The sequence below is a fragment of the Gavia stellata genome, chromosome 2 (assembly GCF_030936135.1).
Source record: "Gavia stellata isolate bGavSte3 chromosome 2, bGavSte3.hap2, whole genome shotgun sequence".
Lineage (NCBI taxonomy): Eukaryota > Metazoa > Chordata > Aves > Gaviiformes > Gaviidae > Gavia > Gavia stellata.
In genome coordinates, this window is record NC_082595.1 from 91,050,201 (window position 1) to 91,065,806 (window position 15,606).

At 39.7% G+C, this 15,606-nt stretch overlaps 1 protein-coding gene across 1 annotated transcript in view; it reads right to left on the reverse strand.

The window, feature by feature from the left end:
* Positions 1-7,422: 7,422 nt before the first annotated feature.
* Positions 7,423-15,606, reverse strand: part of SH3YL1 (SH3 and SYLF domain containing 1) — a 51,791-nt gene continuing 43,607 nt past the window's right edge. The window contains exon 10 of the mRNA XM_059831779.1: positions 7,423-7,622. Within this exon, the coding sequence (XP_059687762.1) occupies positions 7,423-7,622 (200 nt within the window). The remainder of the gene's footprint in view (positions 7,623-15,606) is intronic.

A 15,606-nucleotide genomic window follows, 5' to 3' on the forward strand; every position in this document is an offset into this window, starting at 1 on the left:
ACTTTTGTATAAAACAAATTCCAGCTTTAGGCTAGAAATATGCAGAAGTCTGCTAGGAGTATTTGCCTTTTGCATAAGGTTAAATGGAAGGTAAACTTTGCCAGGTAAAAGGTTCAAGAACTGCTTTGATAAAGGCAGATGCAAAGACTCATCTTAGTGATGCAGATAGCAGAATTCTGCTGAAGTCTACAGTTACAGGAATTTTTATTTCTACTGTCAAAAAAAAAGACATAGGTAAAGAATTACAGGATGGATCACAGATATAGAACAACATGTGGGTATCAATCTAGCATTAGGGTTAGTATGCATTAGTTCATCCACTTCTGACATTTAGGGAACTACTTGCAGTTAATTTTGAATTAAATTAACTAAAACCTTTCCAAAGAATGAAGCTTGCTATTTCTTTTTATATATTTTTCTTACATTAGTTATGGCATGGGAAAAGCCCAAAAGGTTTTCTTTGCAGTATTTCTAATTCAGTTCAGAGCAAGAACCAATTAAAAACTCACAAATGGTTTCCCACAAACTTTTAGACTGTACTGTTGGATAAATTTAGATTCTCAAGACAACCTAATTTGATTTCAAAATGTTCTGGCCAAGTTTTTTTTAGAAATAGATTCCTATAGGTAGTCTTCTGTGTCAATATAGGTAACAGAAGAAAGGTCTACATTTCAAAAGTTCTGTGCATCTAAGTACCTGCAATAAATCAACATAAGCAGCTGCAGTTCAGCTTCCTTTAGATCAGACAATTTTTTTAAAGATCTACTGCAAAGACTACACAAACGACTATTTTTGTCTTCCTTATGATCATATATGTATAAGCTGTGTACAGAATTGGTAGAAATGTATGCAATATGGATTTAAGACCGTAAAGTTTCACACAATTTGTAAAAATCTGGTTTAAAAATTTGTGCAAGTATGATTAGAGCTGCTGTAAAAATTTATTGAGCTTTTAAAGGAGAAACTCAGTCATTTTTCAAGGAGATGCCAGTACTCAATCCTGAAGAATTTCTGCCTGCCATCCTACTCCCAATTTATTAAGGCAAACAGAGCAGAACATCACTGAGGAAGACACTCAGTTTTACTGAGTTGGTCCTTATCCAAATATGGATCCAAAATAACCACCCAGTGCGTGTGTGTGTGTGTGTGTGTGTGTGTGTGTATGCACATATACAGAAAGAGTGAAACAGAACAGTTAATCAGGAAAGACCGGCCTGACATATTTTTGTGGAAGGTTCAATAAATGGGAATGTTTGGCCTGATATGAGAAGGGAGAGTGGGATTACATGTTTACTTGTTGCTGAAGAACTGGAGATATGAGCCATGACGGAAATTTACACTTACACCTAACAGAAGTATTTTTTGGTCAGCAATGGCCTGCAAGGAAAAAAAGAATGGAGGAAAATGTCAGATCAAAAGTTTTGCAGTTATTACCAAAGTTAATTTTTAAATTATGAGTTAAAGTTAAATTACTAGTAAATTAACAGGTTGGTGCAAAACAGTTACTGCAAAGAGTAGAATTTAAACACACTGTAATTATGGTTTTGGTCATGTACTTAAAAGTATCACTAACCTAAATGTACAAAATGATGTTGGTTGTCAAAAAGATGTTAGGAATAAACTGAATAAGGTTTAAAAAACTTTTTTAAATTGCTGAAAGCATAGACACCATTTTAAAGTTAATTAAAGTGGATGCATTAATTAAAACAAATGTGGAAGAAAGATCTCTTGATAACAGTTGCATGCTGTTCCCGTTTATCAACTAGCAATTAAATGCCTTTAAGGAAAAAAAAACACCTTTTTCATTTTTCCCCCTACATTGTGTATCTTTGGCTGGTATCAGGAAAAAATGAGTACTTTGGGGTTTAAGCTAATCTTAATGGTTTAAAGATAAACTTTAAAACGTATCATCCTGTTCCATTACCATAAGCTAAACATTTTTCTTACTTAAGTCATTATATTTTTCTTATTTATGTCATTTGTTGACAGACAATTGCCTAAATACTCTGAATACTGAAAAGTCTGAAAGCATGGAACTGTCAGATATTATTGTTTTACCATTACAAACATTACGTAAAACTTGGTGTATTTAATAATTATGGTGTTTTTCTGAATTTTTCAATGGATTCTCCTTGCAAAACTAACAGACCCGGTAGTCAGCTAATGTAAATTTTGCTAAATACTGATATAAACCAGATATTAAGTCTTCTGAAGTTCTATTGTATGGAAAGAGTGGATTTGAAGAAAATAAGCTGTTGTATGTCTTGAAGCCACATAAAACAGAGAAGAAAGAGGGGAAGTCTTGATCCAAAAGCTGATGAGGAGATTGTATGCACTAGGATCTTCCTATGAATTGAACTCTTGCTGGATAGACTTGGTAGACAGTCTTGTTACCATCAATGTATATTCTCTGGTATGCTTTTATTTGGGAAAAAACAGAGTTAACTTGATGACAGTAGACTGGACAGTGAACAACCTCATAAGGAAAAACCTGCACGCACTGAACAAACTCAGACCAGTGGAGAAGCTGCATCATCTTAACACATGCCTAAGGCTCTAGAATTGCATTCCTATAGGAGACAGAGGAAGCTTAGGAACTAATTCAGTCTCAGGTTTGAAAATATGGGTAGGAGGAAAATACAGTTTAGGGAGACTACAGAAACTGTTAAAAGAGGAACAAGACTAGTTCTTTCTCCAGTTGTAAGCAATGAAAGCTATCACAAATGGATATAAACGGTAAGGCTTTAATCATCTCGGACTTACCTCAAAAAAACTTATTTTGTCCTCTAAACTATTGTAAGAAATATCTCTGAGTCCACTGGAAACCAAGCAAAACCCAAACTCATGCTGAGGGTAAGAATAAACGAAGTTTTCATTCTTTTTGTCCTTCAACTGTGACATTTACACAAGCATCTCAGTCCCCGAAAGGAAAACCTTAGGCTACAGACAGCAGGGAAGATGCATTCAAATGCTCCTAGCAGACAAACCATTTGGTATTTTATAAAAGGCCAGAGTGGGTAAAAACTTTCTCGGAAACCTGCCGTCAATATGTGTACGTTAGTGAAAACACACCAGCTAGCCATGTCACAAAGAAGATTCCTGTAGCGCAGCCTGTAAGACTGATCTGCCAGTCCAGTGACCCATTGGTAATCACATCCAGAGAAAAATGCTTAGAAGTGCAATGGAAAAAAATATTTCTGGACACCATGGAATTAAAAATTTGAAGCCTATAATATGGTAATCCATAAGATTTCCTCCAAGAAAGAATTCTACTTTAACTATTTATGATGGTGAAACTTTTAACGTTAAAATCAATTATGATTAAGCTACCTGATGATGTTGAACACAGAGTTCAACCCTAACTATTACACTTCGGGAATTACCTTGCACAAAATAAAGCCTGTGAAGACTGACAGGAAATTGGGCTGCCGTATATAAAATATAGTCACAAAATAAATATGGAAAGTACCTGTATTATACAGAGAGAAATTACTATTGTCTGATTAACTGCACTTGAGTAATAAAAATAGTTGTTTTCTACTGCTTATAGGAGCAAGATGATGAATTGAACCTGCTCAACACCACAGCAGAAGTACTTTGCCTGTAATCTCTGTACCTTTTATTAAGTAACACCTTGAGGGAACCCCATGGCTCCATAACCCATTTTTTCTTTTCTAGTACAAATAACTACTGACTTGGTCCTACAGACATCTATCCTACCAAGCCCACACTAAAAACCAGATGCCAGGCACCTCATAACTGGTCTACAAACACATTTAATACTTTGTGCTAGAGGCACCATATTCTTCAGTATCTTCTTTTTCTTCTGGATCTGGGTCAGGCATCCTGTAGCAAAGGAACATAAGGACTTTCTTCCATGGAAAACCTCTTACCATAACATAAGCATCTTTTGAGTGCCTCTGTATATCTCTAGGTTTTTGTTCATAGACCTACTGCAGAATACCTGCTACATAACTACCTGTTACTTACAGATCTCTTAGTTTACAGAATCGTGCAGACTGAGTTTTACTGTAAAGCCCATAACAAAAAAAAACACTTTTGGAATTAGCCTAAGCCCGCTGATATGGGTTCATCCAGCCTGTGTCAAAGGCATGTACAATCAAGCAGTAGAGTTCTGTAGTGCTTCAAGAAGGTTTGGTTTTTCTGGATGAGGGGATAGAGTGCTCCCTCAGTAAATTTGCGGATTACACCAAGTTAGGTGGGAGTGTTGATCTGCTGGAGGGTCGGAAGGCTCTGCAGAGGGATCTGGACAGGCTGGATTGATGGGCCGAGGCCAATTGGATGAGGTTCAACAAGGCCAAGTGCCGGGTCCTGCACTTGGGTCACAACAACCCCAGGCAATGCTACAGGCTTGGGGACGAGTGGCTGGAAAGCTGCCCCACAGAAAAGGACCTGGGGGTGTTGATTGACAGCCGGCTGAAGATGAGCCAGCAGTGTGCCCAGGTGGCCAAGAAGGCCAACAGCATCCTGGCCTGTATCAGAAATAGTGTTGCCAGCAGGAGCAGGGAGGTGATCGTGCCCCTGTACTCGGCGCTGGTGAGGCCGCACCTCGAATGCTGTGTTCAGTTTTGGACCCCTCACTACAAGAAAGACATTGAGGTGCTGGAGCGTGTCCAGAGAAGGGTGATGAAGGTGGTGAGGGGTCTGGAGCACAAGTCTTATGAGGAGCGGCTGAGGGAACTGGGGTTGTTCAGCCTGGAGAAGAGGAGGCTCAGGGGAGACCTCATCGCTCTCTACAATTACCTGAAAGGGGGTTGCAGAGAGGTGGGTGTTGGCCTCTTCTCCCAAGTGATGAGTGACAGGACAAGAGGAAGTGGCCTCAAGTTGCGCCAGGGGAGATACAGACTGGATGTTAGGAAAAATTTCTTTACTGAGAGGGTGGTGACACAGTGGAACAGGCTGCCCAGGGAGGTGGTGGAGTCACCCTCCCTGGAGGTGTTCAAGGAACGTGTGGATGTGGCATTGTGGGACGTGGTTTGATGGGCATGGTGCTGTGTGGTGTGGGTGGTGGTTTTTTGTGTGGTGGTTGGTTTGGTGTTTTTTTTTTTTTTTGTAATGGTTGGACTTGGTGATCTTACAGGTCTTTTCCAACCTTAGTGATTCTGTGATTCTGTGATTCTGTTTTGACAACTAATGGCTTTTTTTGCACTAGGCTTATCCACTGAATCTTCTCTTTCCTATATTATATTTAGAGGAAGAAGGGAATTTTCCAGGTAGGAGATACACTTCCCATTTAATATTTCCTCTTCAAAAGGTGGCTTGAATTTAGTACTTAATCAGAACTATGCTGCAGATTCTACAGACTATCATGAACACTTAGATTAGACAACCCTCATTTTTCCCGAACTAAGCTAAGTCAATCCAAGAAACTGAATTTACATAAACAATAAAAAGATTTTACTGTGCATGTTCATAAATTCTGACAGTTTCATGGAAGCAAACACTTGAGTTAGGAAGCTTTAACAACCCTACACAAAGGCAAGTATACTGGCTGAAAAAGCAGCCAGCATTCTGGAAATGACTAATGAATTACTACAGCACAATTCTGCTAGTGGATGCTTCAGCTTGTACTGCATAACTAAAGTGCAGCAACAGGGTATAATAAATGCAGGAGTGATTCTTTGTGAGTATGTGGCATATCTAGCTTCTGGGTCTATGATATTATTATTAATCCTGTTCACTGAGTCTTGATTAGATGATTCAGTGCTTCCTTACTTAATAAGCAATAGATGCAGTCTATGAAAGACAGACAAACACAGAATTTGCTTTCTCACCTCAAATCGGCAGATGCTGCAACAGTCCTTCTAAAGGCATATGTTAACAGTTCCACTGCAGCTATGCAAGGTTATGTAACTCTTTCCAACTGGTTGGAAAATACCTTGTAAAAAAATACCTGCAAGCAGTATGGATCCGTTTGGTGGTGGTATCTGTCTGAAGACAGATCACATACATCTGTCTTGTCTATGACGCAAAGAATATGAAGGATTTTCATTGAAAAGTAGTGAACACTTTTACCAATGAGTGGAGCAGAATGATTTTCTAATGATGATAAGTATTGCTCTATACTAGGCTTAACCTTGCCATTCAGATGGGATAACTTAAAGCTAAACAGCACCTGATAGATTAGTGGATTGTAACAGCAGCTGCAAGTTGGTTGCTGGAAAGATCACACATACAAATTTTCCATCTGATACTCATGGCACTGTTAGAAGAAACAAGGACTTAACAAAATACATTTTCAAGTGGGGAAAACCTGAGACTGAAGAAGCATAATTATCACCTTGGCATTAACTCCATATAAGAGGCAAATTCAGCATATCCAGCAACAAGAAGGAAACTAAACTGGTTCTCTAAACTGATTTGTCACATCAACTTTCAAGTCAGTATCTGCATCTGTAAAGTAAAATTGATTTACAAAAATCAAAACTAAGTTGGACTCTGAGAATGACAGTGCTATACATTACTACTACATATATCCTACAGAAATATCTTCGCTATCTTACCGTTAATAATTTACTCTATTTACTCTGTAATTTACTCTATGTTGCTTTTTCCTTAAAGATGAAACATTAAAAAAATCTTAAATAGGAAGAAGCAGGAAGAGTTGTGCAAGCTCGCTTGCAGAGATTTCTCTATCTTGCTTTCCACCTGTGGAGCAAGGTCCTACAGGAATAAAGGGACATCATAAGCCTATATATTTTCTGTGAGGGACTATTCAAGCATTTTATTAAACAAACTTTCAGAAGTGCTTAAAATCTTCAAAGATGAGGGCCATATAAAACAAGCTATCAGAGCAGCTGAATTGCTTAACTGTTTCAGAGTTGTTTAAAAAAGGTCTTTGTACGCCTAACAAGGACAAACATTGGGGACCTAAAGTAGTTACTAAGAAAAACTGCAATGTCTGAAGTGATTTTTAAAACCAAGAATAAAGGTAATTTCTTCTGCCATACCTGCGAAAAAGTATCTGTGTTTAGTAAAAGTAAAGAACTCCAACTCAGAGATGTTTTGAAGCAAATTTGAGAGCATTTATTATAGTGAGAGACCATAACTTATCATTTAATAGAAATGAGTATTTTTTCAGCATGTCTAGTTTTAAACTGCTTGAAATTTTTCTCTCATGTAAAAAATAAATCCATATAGCAGGACAGAATTGAAACTAGACACAATTGGTGTACTTTCTATACCACAACTTGCTCAAAAATAAAACTTCATCATAAATTGACTATCACCTACTGTTTATTTAAGAAGTAAGTTTAGGGGAAAGTTAAGGTTATTCAATGCATTTCATTTTTGTGTTAGAATAGTCTTGATCAAGAATATAATTTTAATAAAATCTGAAAAGTTAAAATATATTTTTCAGTGTAAATATTTTACTGCTTCAACACTTTCTTCTATACAAATTTAGTTGTTACTTATGGCAACGTAATTGGCTGGAAAGATGCCAGTTTGTCCTCCTATTCTTCCTTCCCACCAATCAAACTGGGAAGCTGTTTTAGTTGTGACTGTGATTTTGTCTCCAGCTTTGAAAGTCAAGTCACCCGGCTGTTGTCCTTCGAATGAATAAAGTGCTGTCACTTCTACTGGATTGCTCCAAGAGTTACCTGAAGTGAAAGACATTAAATAAAAAGGAAATTACTAAACTGCATATACCGTAAGTCCTTAAATACAGTATTCTTAAATGACAGTAGAAAACAGTGACAATGATACCAAAATAATTTATCTGGGTATATAAAAGCCCCTTCATTTCCACTACATTCTTAGGTATGTGAAATTTGGATTCTAGCCTACCAGCACAGTCTATTTAATAAATAAAGTAGTACTCCACACAAAATAAAGATCAGCAATTTTTTCTATATGCCTCATATGGTCAAACAGAGACAGTGGGAACGAAAGCTGTGTGTTGAAAAAAGTGCGAGTACTTCCTGAAAGATTGCTGAAGAGAACAAGTTTCAGGTTTTAGTTTTGGTATGTATTCTCTGTGACAGTTTCTTCATAGAAACTACAAAACTTAAAGCAGGGATTTTTATTTGTTAACAATATTCAGAATATAGGATGGTAAAAAACAATACAATCACAGCACTTCCCTTCTCTTTCCATAGGGTTTGCAGTGTCTAGGATTTTGGTGCATCTCGCACATTGAGTGAAACACACAAAACATGCTAGCGGAAAGAACTGATTATAGTTTGACGTACTGGAAGCGACTTGGCTTGCAGAGGGGTATTTTAGACCATGTATACAAATTACTTTTATTCTCTTTCCACCAGGCTCCTACATAACTATTTCAATCCTTAACTGGGGTTGGAATTGTGCCATGAGCCTTCTGAGCTAGAGTTAAGATCACCCAAAGTCTTGGATACCATTGTCCAGCCTCCACTCCTATTGACACTTTTTTAGCTCACATCTCAATGTTCATTACTATTGAACTTTCAATCTAAGTGAATATCTTCAATTTGCTAATAATTATGTTCGCTCTCAATTCCTTTAACTGTTTGAACTATACAAGGTAGTTGCATTTGTTTAATGTTGATTTAGAAAACAGTTAAATCTCTCGCATGAATGCATCTAAAAGTGAAAAATGGAAGGTCCAGTGGAAGACTAGTTAAGAGGAAATAATGAATACGTTTACACAGTCAGGTGGAGAGATTTCAGGATGTATTGCTCATATGGACATAATGGCTGCATAAATGCTCAAGCATGCAAGATTAAAGGCTTTTATCATTAGCTGCACCTGCTTGCTGCCAGAACTGTGTTGCAAAAGGGGAAACCCAAGCTCTTCTTAGTCTACACGTTGCAAGTACGGAGCTAGAAAGGATGGTGAGAGAAGCACCGATACAACTTTTCTTTTGGCGGTCTCTCATCAACAGCTGATACCCACAGAACTTTTCTTCTAGTTGCTTTTATCACTTCAAAAGAAAGAGGAAAAATCCTTTTGCCCCCAAGCCTCCCAAACACAAACTGTAGCCAAAACGGGACAGACAGAGAAGAATAATGGACTACAAATGTATGCATAAACAGCATAGATTTTTTTTCCCAATGTCTGTCAATATATACGTTCTTTCCATAGGCCAGTTCTTTCCCTTCATGATCTGCATTTGTAATAATCATCAAAGCTTAATACAAAAGTCTTTGGCCAAGTGCTGGGAGAGTGTTGGTTGCAGAGAAGTCAAATGCTGCCTTCCTTGATCACACAGTCTCTCTCTCTTGATACCTATATTCATTATCTAAAGTCACACACCACTATTTCTTATGATGTGAATTCAAAACCAGATAAGAATACCCATGGTTATCAGGTCCTTATCTCCACCAGCTACTCCTACCAAAAAAGGGCAGCAATACAGCTGCCCTTTAAATATCTTTTTTTGCTTTCACACTTGAAACCTTGAGAAACCGAGTATTCAGCAATTACATGATTTTCCGCCAAGAATTCAAGCATTTGATGCAGTCAGAATGATATGATGTGTTCCCATGCAAAGTATGATTTGAAGCTAGATATTTTGATTGAGGAAATCATAACAAAACCCACAAAAGTAAAAGACGCTTTGACTTCTTCCTCCTAGTTTTAACTGAAGAACAGAAGACAAGACTGTGGCTCAGGACTCTTTAGGTGCTAAGGCATGAAAAGAGTTATGACTCAGTTGCGTATAAAAAGGAAGATGGGGTGTGTTTTACCCCTGTGACACATTCAGGCAGCATGCATGGGTAAAAGTGCTTTTTATATTATGATGAAGGCTACAAATTCTTATAGTTTGAGTTCTTAACCATATGTGTTTCCGTCACCTAAATGTTCAAATGGATAATCACTCAAGGAGAATTAGAGTTACTATATATTTATAACTGCCCAAACTGTGTTAATATACCTGGAAAAATTAGATAATTGACATCACAAAAGAAGAAACTGAAAGTGCTAGAAGCGACTGGGAGCGCTTCTTTTCATTACATTCAATAGAAGAACTGTCACCCCACTTTAATATGCTGGACTCGTAGCAATAGCAGCAAGTAGTCGTTACCTCCTCCATGGCTGAACTTGGATTAAGAGTAAGACTAAAAGGAAAACTAGAGAAAATGTGGGCCCGCTGTTGAATGAGACAGGTGCCATAGTGACAGATGATGCAGAGAAGGTGGAGTTCCTGAATGCCTTCTTTGTTTCAGTCTTTACTGCTCCGGCCAGCCCACACGAGTCCCAGACTTTGGAGGTAACAGAGAAAGTCTGGAGGAAGGAAGATGTTCCCTTGGTTGAGGAGGATCCAGTTAGAGACCTGTTAAGTAAACTGGACATCCACAAGTCAATGGGTCCTGATGGGATGCATCTGCGGGTAATGAGGGAGCTGGCGGAAGTCATTGGTGGGCCACTCTCCATCATCTCTAGGAAAGGTCCTGGAGAACAGGCGAGGTGCCTGAGGACTGGAGAAAAGCCAGTGTCACTCCAATCTTCAAAAAGGGCAAGAAGGAAGACCCAGGAAAGTACAGGCCAGTCAGCCTCATCTCCATCCCTGGAAAGATGATGGAACAGCTCGTTCTGGGAGTCATCTCAAAGTCATCTGGAGGAAAAGAAGTTTATCAGAAGTAGTCAACATGGATTCACCAAGGGGAAGTCATGTCTGACCAATCTGATAGCCTTCCACGATGGCATGACTGGACGGATAGATGAGGGGAGGGCAGTGGATGTTGTCTACTTTGACTTTAGCAAGGCTTTCGACACCATCTCCCACATCATCCTCATAGGCAAGCTTAGGAAGTGTGGGTTAGATGAATGGACAGTGGGGTGGATTGAAAAGTGGCTGATAGACAGAGCTCAGAGGGTTGTGATTAGTGGCACAGAGTCTAGTTGGAGGTCTGTAACAAGTGGTGTTCCCCAGGGGTCAGTACTGGGTCCAGTCCTGTTCAGCACATTCATCAATGACCTGGATGAAGGGATAGTGGGTGCCCTCAGCAAGTCTGCTGATGACACAAAACTGGGAGGAGTGGCGGACACACCGGAAGGCTGCGCTGCCATTCAGCGTGACCTGGGCAGGCTGGAGAGTTGGGCAGAGAGGAACCTGATGAAAGTCAACAAAGGCAAGTGTAGGGTACTGCACCTGGGGAGGAATAACCCCATGCATCAGTACAGGTTAGGGGCTGACCTGCTGGAGAGCAGCTCTGTGGAAAGGGACCTGGGAGTCCTGGGGGACAACAGGGTGACCATGAGCCAGCCATGTGCCCTTGGGGCCAAGAAGGCCAATGGCATCCTGGGGTGCATCAAGAAGAGTGTGGCTAGCAGGTCGAGGGAGGTTATCCTCCCCCTCTACTCTGCCCTGGTGAGGCTGCATCTGGAGTACTGTGCCCAGTTCTGGGCCCCCCAGTTCAAGAAGGACAGGGAGCTGCTGGAGAGGGTACAGCAAAGGGCTACAAAGATGATTAGGGGACTGGGACATCTTTCTTATGAGGAAAGGCTGAGGGGCTTGGGTCTTTTTAGTCTGGAGAAGAGAAGACTGAGGGGGGATCTTATTAATGCTTCTAAATACTTAAGGGGTGGGTGCCAGGAGGATGGGGCCAGTCTTTTTTCAGTGGTGCCCAGTGACAGGACAAGAGGTAATGGGCACAAACTTGATCATAGGAAGTTCCATCTAAACATGAGGAGGAACTTCTTTACTTTGAGGGTGGCAGAGCACTGGAACAAGCTGCCCAGAGAGGTTGTGGAGTCTCCTTCTCTGGAGACACTCAAAACTCACCTGGATGCGTTCCTGTGCAACCTGCTCTAGGTGAACCTGCTCTGGCGCGGGGGTTGGGCTAGATGATCTCCAGAGGTCCCTTCCAACCCCTATCATTCTGTGATTTTGTGATTCTGTGACTATAACTCCTCTCACACAAACTATTGAGTATACTGAAATTGGCTCAGTAAATGTAGGAAGAAAAATGAAGGGAAACTAGATGCAAATTAAAGTATGAAAAGGTGGAATAAAAGAAGTGTGTGTGAGATACTAAAGTGTAGGAGCGCATTTGATGCACCACAATCATGCCTCCAATCATTGCTTGCTCTGCCATATGAACAGGATTGTTTTATGCATTTCCCTTCCCACCCTTTGCCCCTGTGCATGTGTATCTTTCTAAACATGCAGAAACCTCAAAGTACTACAGCTGATTATGAACACTGATTTCTGAGTCCTTGCCCCATTTGCTACGTGCTATAATTTAAAAGCATTTTCTAGCTTCATTCCTGTCTGCTATTTCATAAAATTTCCTACTTCATTTTCCCTAGCAGTTCTTCCCCATACTAGTTTCATTTTATTTTTCTCAAAGATTTTAACCTCTGTGCTTTATTTCTGTATTTTTGTAGCATAAAACAGATAAAAGGCATATTTATTGCCTCCAGATTGCAGCATCCCATGCCTCATATTTATATGGATCATCCTAAGAAATAGGTATCTTAAATTAATGCACTGTTATGAAATCTACCACATATATTTTAAGGGGGAGCTATTTCATGTCCTTGTTTCCCTTTTTACATAAAAGGGTTTTAAATAAAATTGTTGTAGTCAACATGAAGATTGCTGAATGCATATGTTGAAAGCACATTTGCAGCTCACACAAGATGGTGCTACAGTGCTACATACAGCATATGATACTAAAATCATTGAGATTTATGAGTATGCACGCTGGAATAAAACCAAATTATATTGTGGAAAATCCTTAATTAATGGTATCTGAATACACACAGCACACTTCTACAAACACAGTGGTCAAATCAGAAATACAGAAATTTTGGCTGAAGATCAATTAGTGCAGCAGCCAGCATACATATTCAATGCTCTAACATACATGGGTATGGTGTATGCTGGATAACACACTGCTTTGACCACAACATCCTTTCATTTTTATTCATCTTTACATATCATAATGATTTCAACTTTTTGCTGAGGACTACTGCTACGGATTAAGGACCTGATGAGCTAGCCATAAATTCACTAGAGTGAATGCCTCTTGGGCATGCTGCAGTACCAGCCCCAGAGTGAATGAAAAAGCAATAAAACTGTCTTTAATTACAGCACATTCACCACAGAATGAAAGCATTCTCTAGAAAGTTGTTATAGAACAGATACACTGGCTACATTTATATTAATCTATACTGGAGTAACTCCTAAACCACACCTATGAATTATCTGGGAAAGTGCTAGGTGAGAATAACACCAAGGAACTTTCTAACAACACAACCACACAGGTAACTGAGTTATAGTGCTTGGGCCAATGCCTTCACACTGTTTAACTGTCTAGTAGGTGTAGCCGCTAGTTTCATATTCTAATGTGAACCTATAAAATATTTGTAAATGCACAGCCTGATTCTAAGGCTGGTTTTTAGAGAAGAACAGGCATTTTACATCATTTTGGGTTCAGTTTATTAAGCTTTCAAAAACTAAATCCAAGTTGAAAGACAGAATAGTACAGTCCAGCTGTGGGTCCCAAATTTAATTGTACTGGCATAGATGTATATCCCATAGCTGCTGAATGTCTGATGCTGAAGAATTTGCAGAAGGATTATATAAAAACTGTAAAGTGCTGGTTTTGGCCATTGACACAGCAATAAAATGGAAGTAAGTTTCATGTGCTTGAGGTTAGTGGTGAGATCGCTAAACATCCACTTTGCAAAATTCACTAATTGTCAGCAATTAGAGAGCTATCAGGATCTTTGTGGGTCACGTGCGCACCTAGATGATAGAAACTAGAAGTGAACTAACACAAACTGTTACTGCTGGTTTGGGATTCATCCAAACCATATTAAGAAGCTTGCAAAAAAGGAGCCCTGTGACTCAACTGTTACTGCGAATGAGCCATCTGATCAAGGGTACTGATGACTGACAGGGTAATCCTATTGTTGATTGTCCATATATTATGCACGTTCTGCTAAATCTTGACTTTGGTAAATGGGCTATGGGTCTGGTTTCTTTTGAAGTTGGAAGGTTATAATGTTGCTTCTATTGGGACGCAACATACCATATGAAAATGTGATTGTCTAGGTAGATATATTTTTCCTTGAAACTGAACAGTCTCTCTACCTTACTCAAATATTTTGTGCAACCTTTGGAATGCATGGCTGCAGTTTTTGTTATTTAAAAATCAATGTGAATGAGCAACACATTCAACATACTAACTTCCACTTTCTCTGTTTTTTGTAAAGAAGTAGAGAGAAGTGACTGGAACTACCACACAAAATGTTAAAGTTGGATGAGTCTCCAGCATCAGAGGTGACAGAAGTTGTATAGTGCTGGCATAAAAGCTCCATCAAAAAGCATCAGCTTACAGAAAAGCTGCAATAAAATTCTCATTGGTTAAATGGAGACCCAGAAAACTAAGCAACCACATGAACCCTGTTTGTGTAGCAGAAATAAGAGAAGACCAGCAGACCAAATGATGGAAAACAACTAATGGATCTAGGCAGATGCAAACATCTATGCTTTTAAAAACAAATATATCAAGTATCAAAAAAGTTTATCATCACTAGTACAGTGTTCAGAGGCAATGAAAGCCTTGATTATTACTTGTAAGGTTAGGATGAGAGCTGTGGCTAACAGTGAACAGACAGAAATCTTAGTTCTTTATCTGTTATGGGACACTGGGCTTTTGTTTGGAAAGGATTAGTATTGAGTTTATAATTAGAGTTCAGGAAAGAATCCAAAGTAGGCTGTAGAACTAGGTTAATTACTGGGTCTTGCAGATCTCTGAGTAAAGAATGATAGTTGGTGGCAGCAACAATGAAGAGTTTATAGGAGATTCTAATGGCCACCCTTAGCAAATGGCCTGGACAACATGACCTGCTAAGATACGATTGTGAGTGTGAACAGTGTGCGTGTAGGTATACATATATTGATTGTCTGAAGGATGTTTGCTTCAAATTATCATATTAAAAAGGAAGACTGTTATCAGGCACCCCCTGGACATGTTAAAGAGGAAGACAACCGTTAGTCTGATTCAACAGCTTTACATGAGCCAGCAACATACTGTTGCAGCAAAGAAGGCAAATGGTATCTTGGGCTGCATCAGGCAAAGTATTGCCAGCACGTCAAGGGAGGTGATCCTTCCCCTCCAGTCAGCACTGGTGAGGCCACACCTGGAGTGCTGGGTCCAGTTCTGAGCTCCTCAGTACAAGAGAGACATGGGCATGCTGAAAAGAGTCCAGCAAAGGACCATGGGGATGATGAAGGGACTGAAGCATCTCTCCTATGAGGATAGGCTGAGAGAGCTGGGACTGTTCAGCCTAGGGGAGAGAAGGCTCAGAGGAGATCTCATCAATGTCTATAAATACCTGAAGGGAGGGTGGAAAGAGGATGGAGTCAGGCTCTTTTCAGTGGCATCCAGTGACAGGACCAGAGGCAATGGGCACAAACTGAAACACGGGAGGTTCCCTCTGAACATCAGGAAACACTTTTTTTTACTGTGAGGGTGACTGAGCACTGGCACAGGTTACCCAGAGAGATGGCAGAGTTTCTGTCCTTGGAGGTATTAAAAAGCCGTCTGCACATGGACCTGTGCAACTGGCTCTCGGTGACCCTGCTTGAGCAGGGGGGCTCGACCAGATGTCCTCTACAGGTCCTTTCCAACGTCAACCATTCTGTG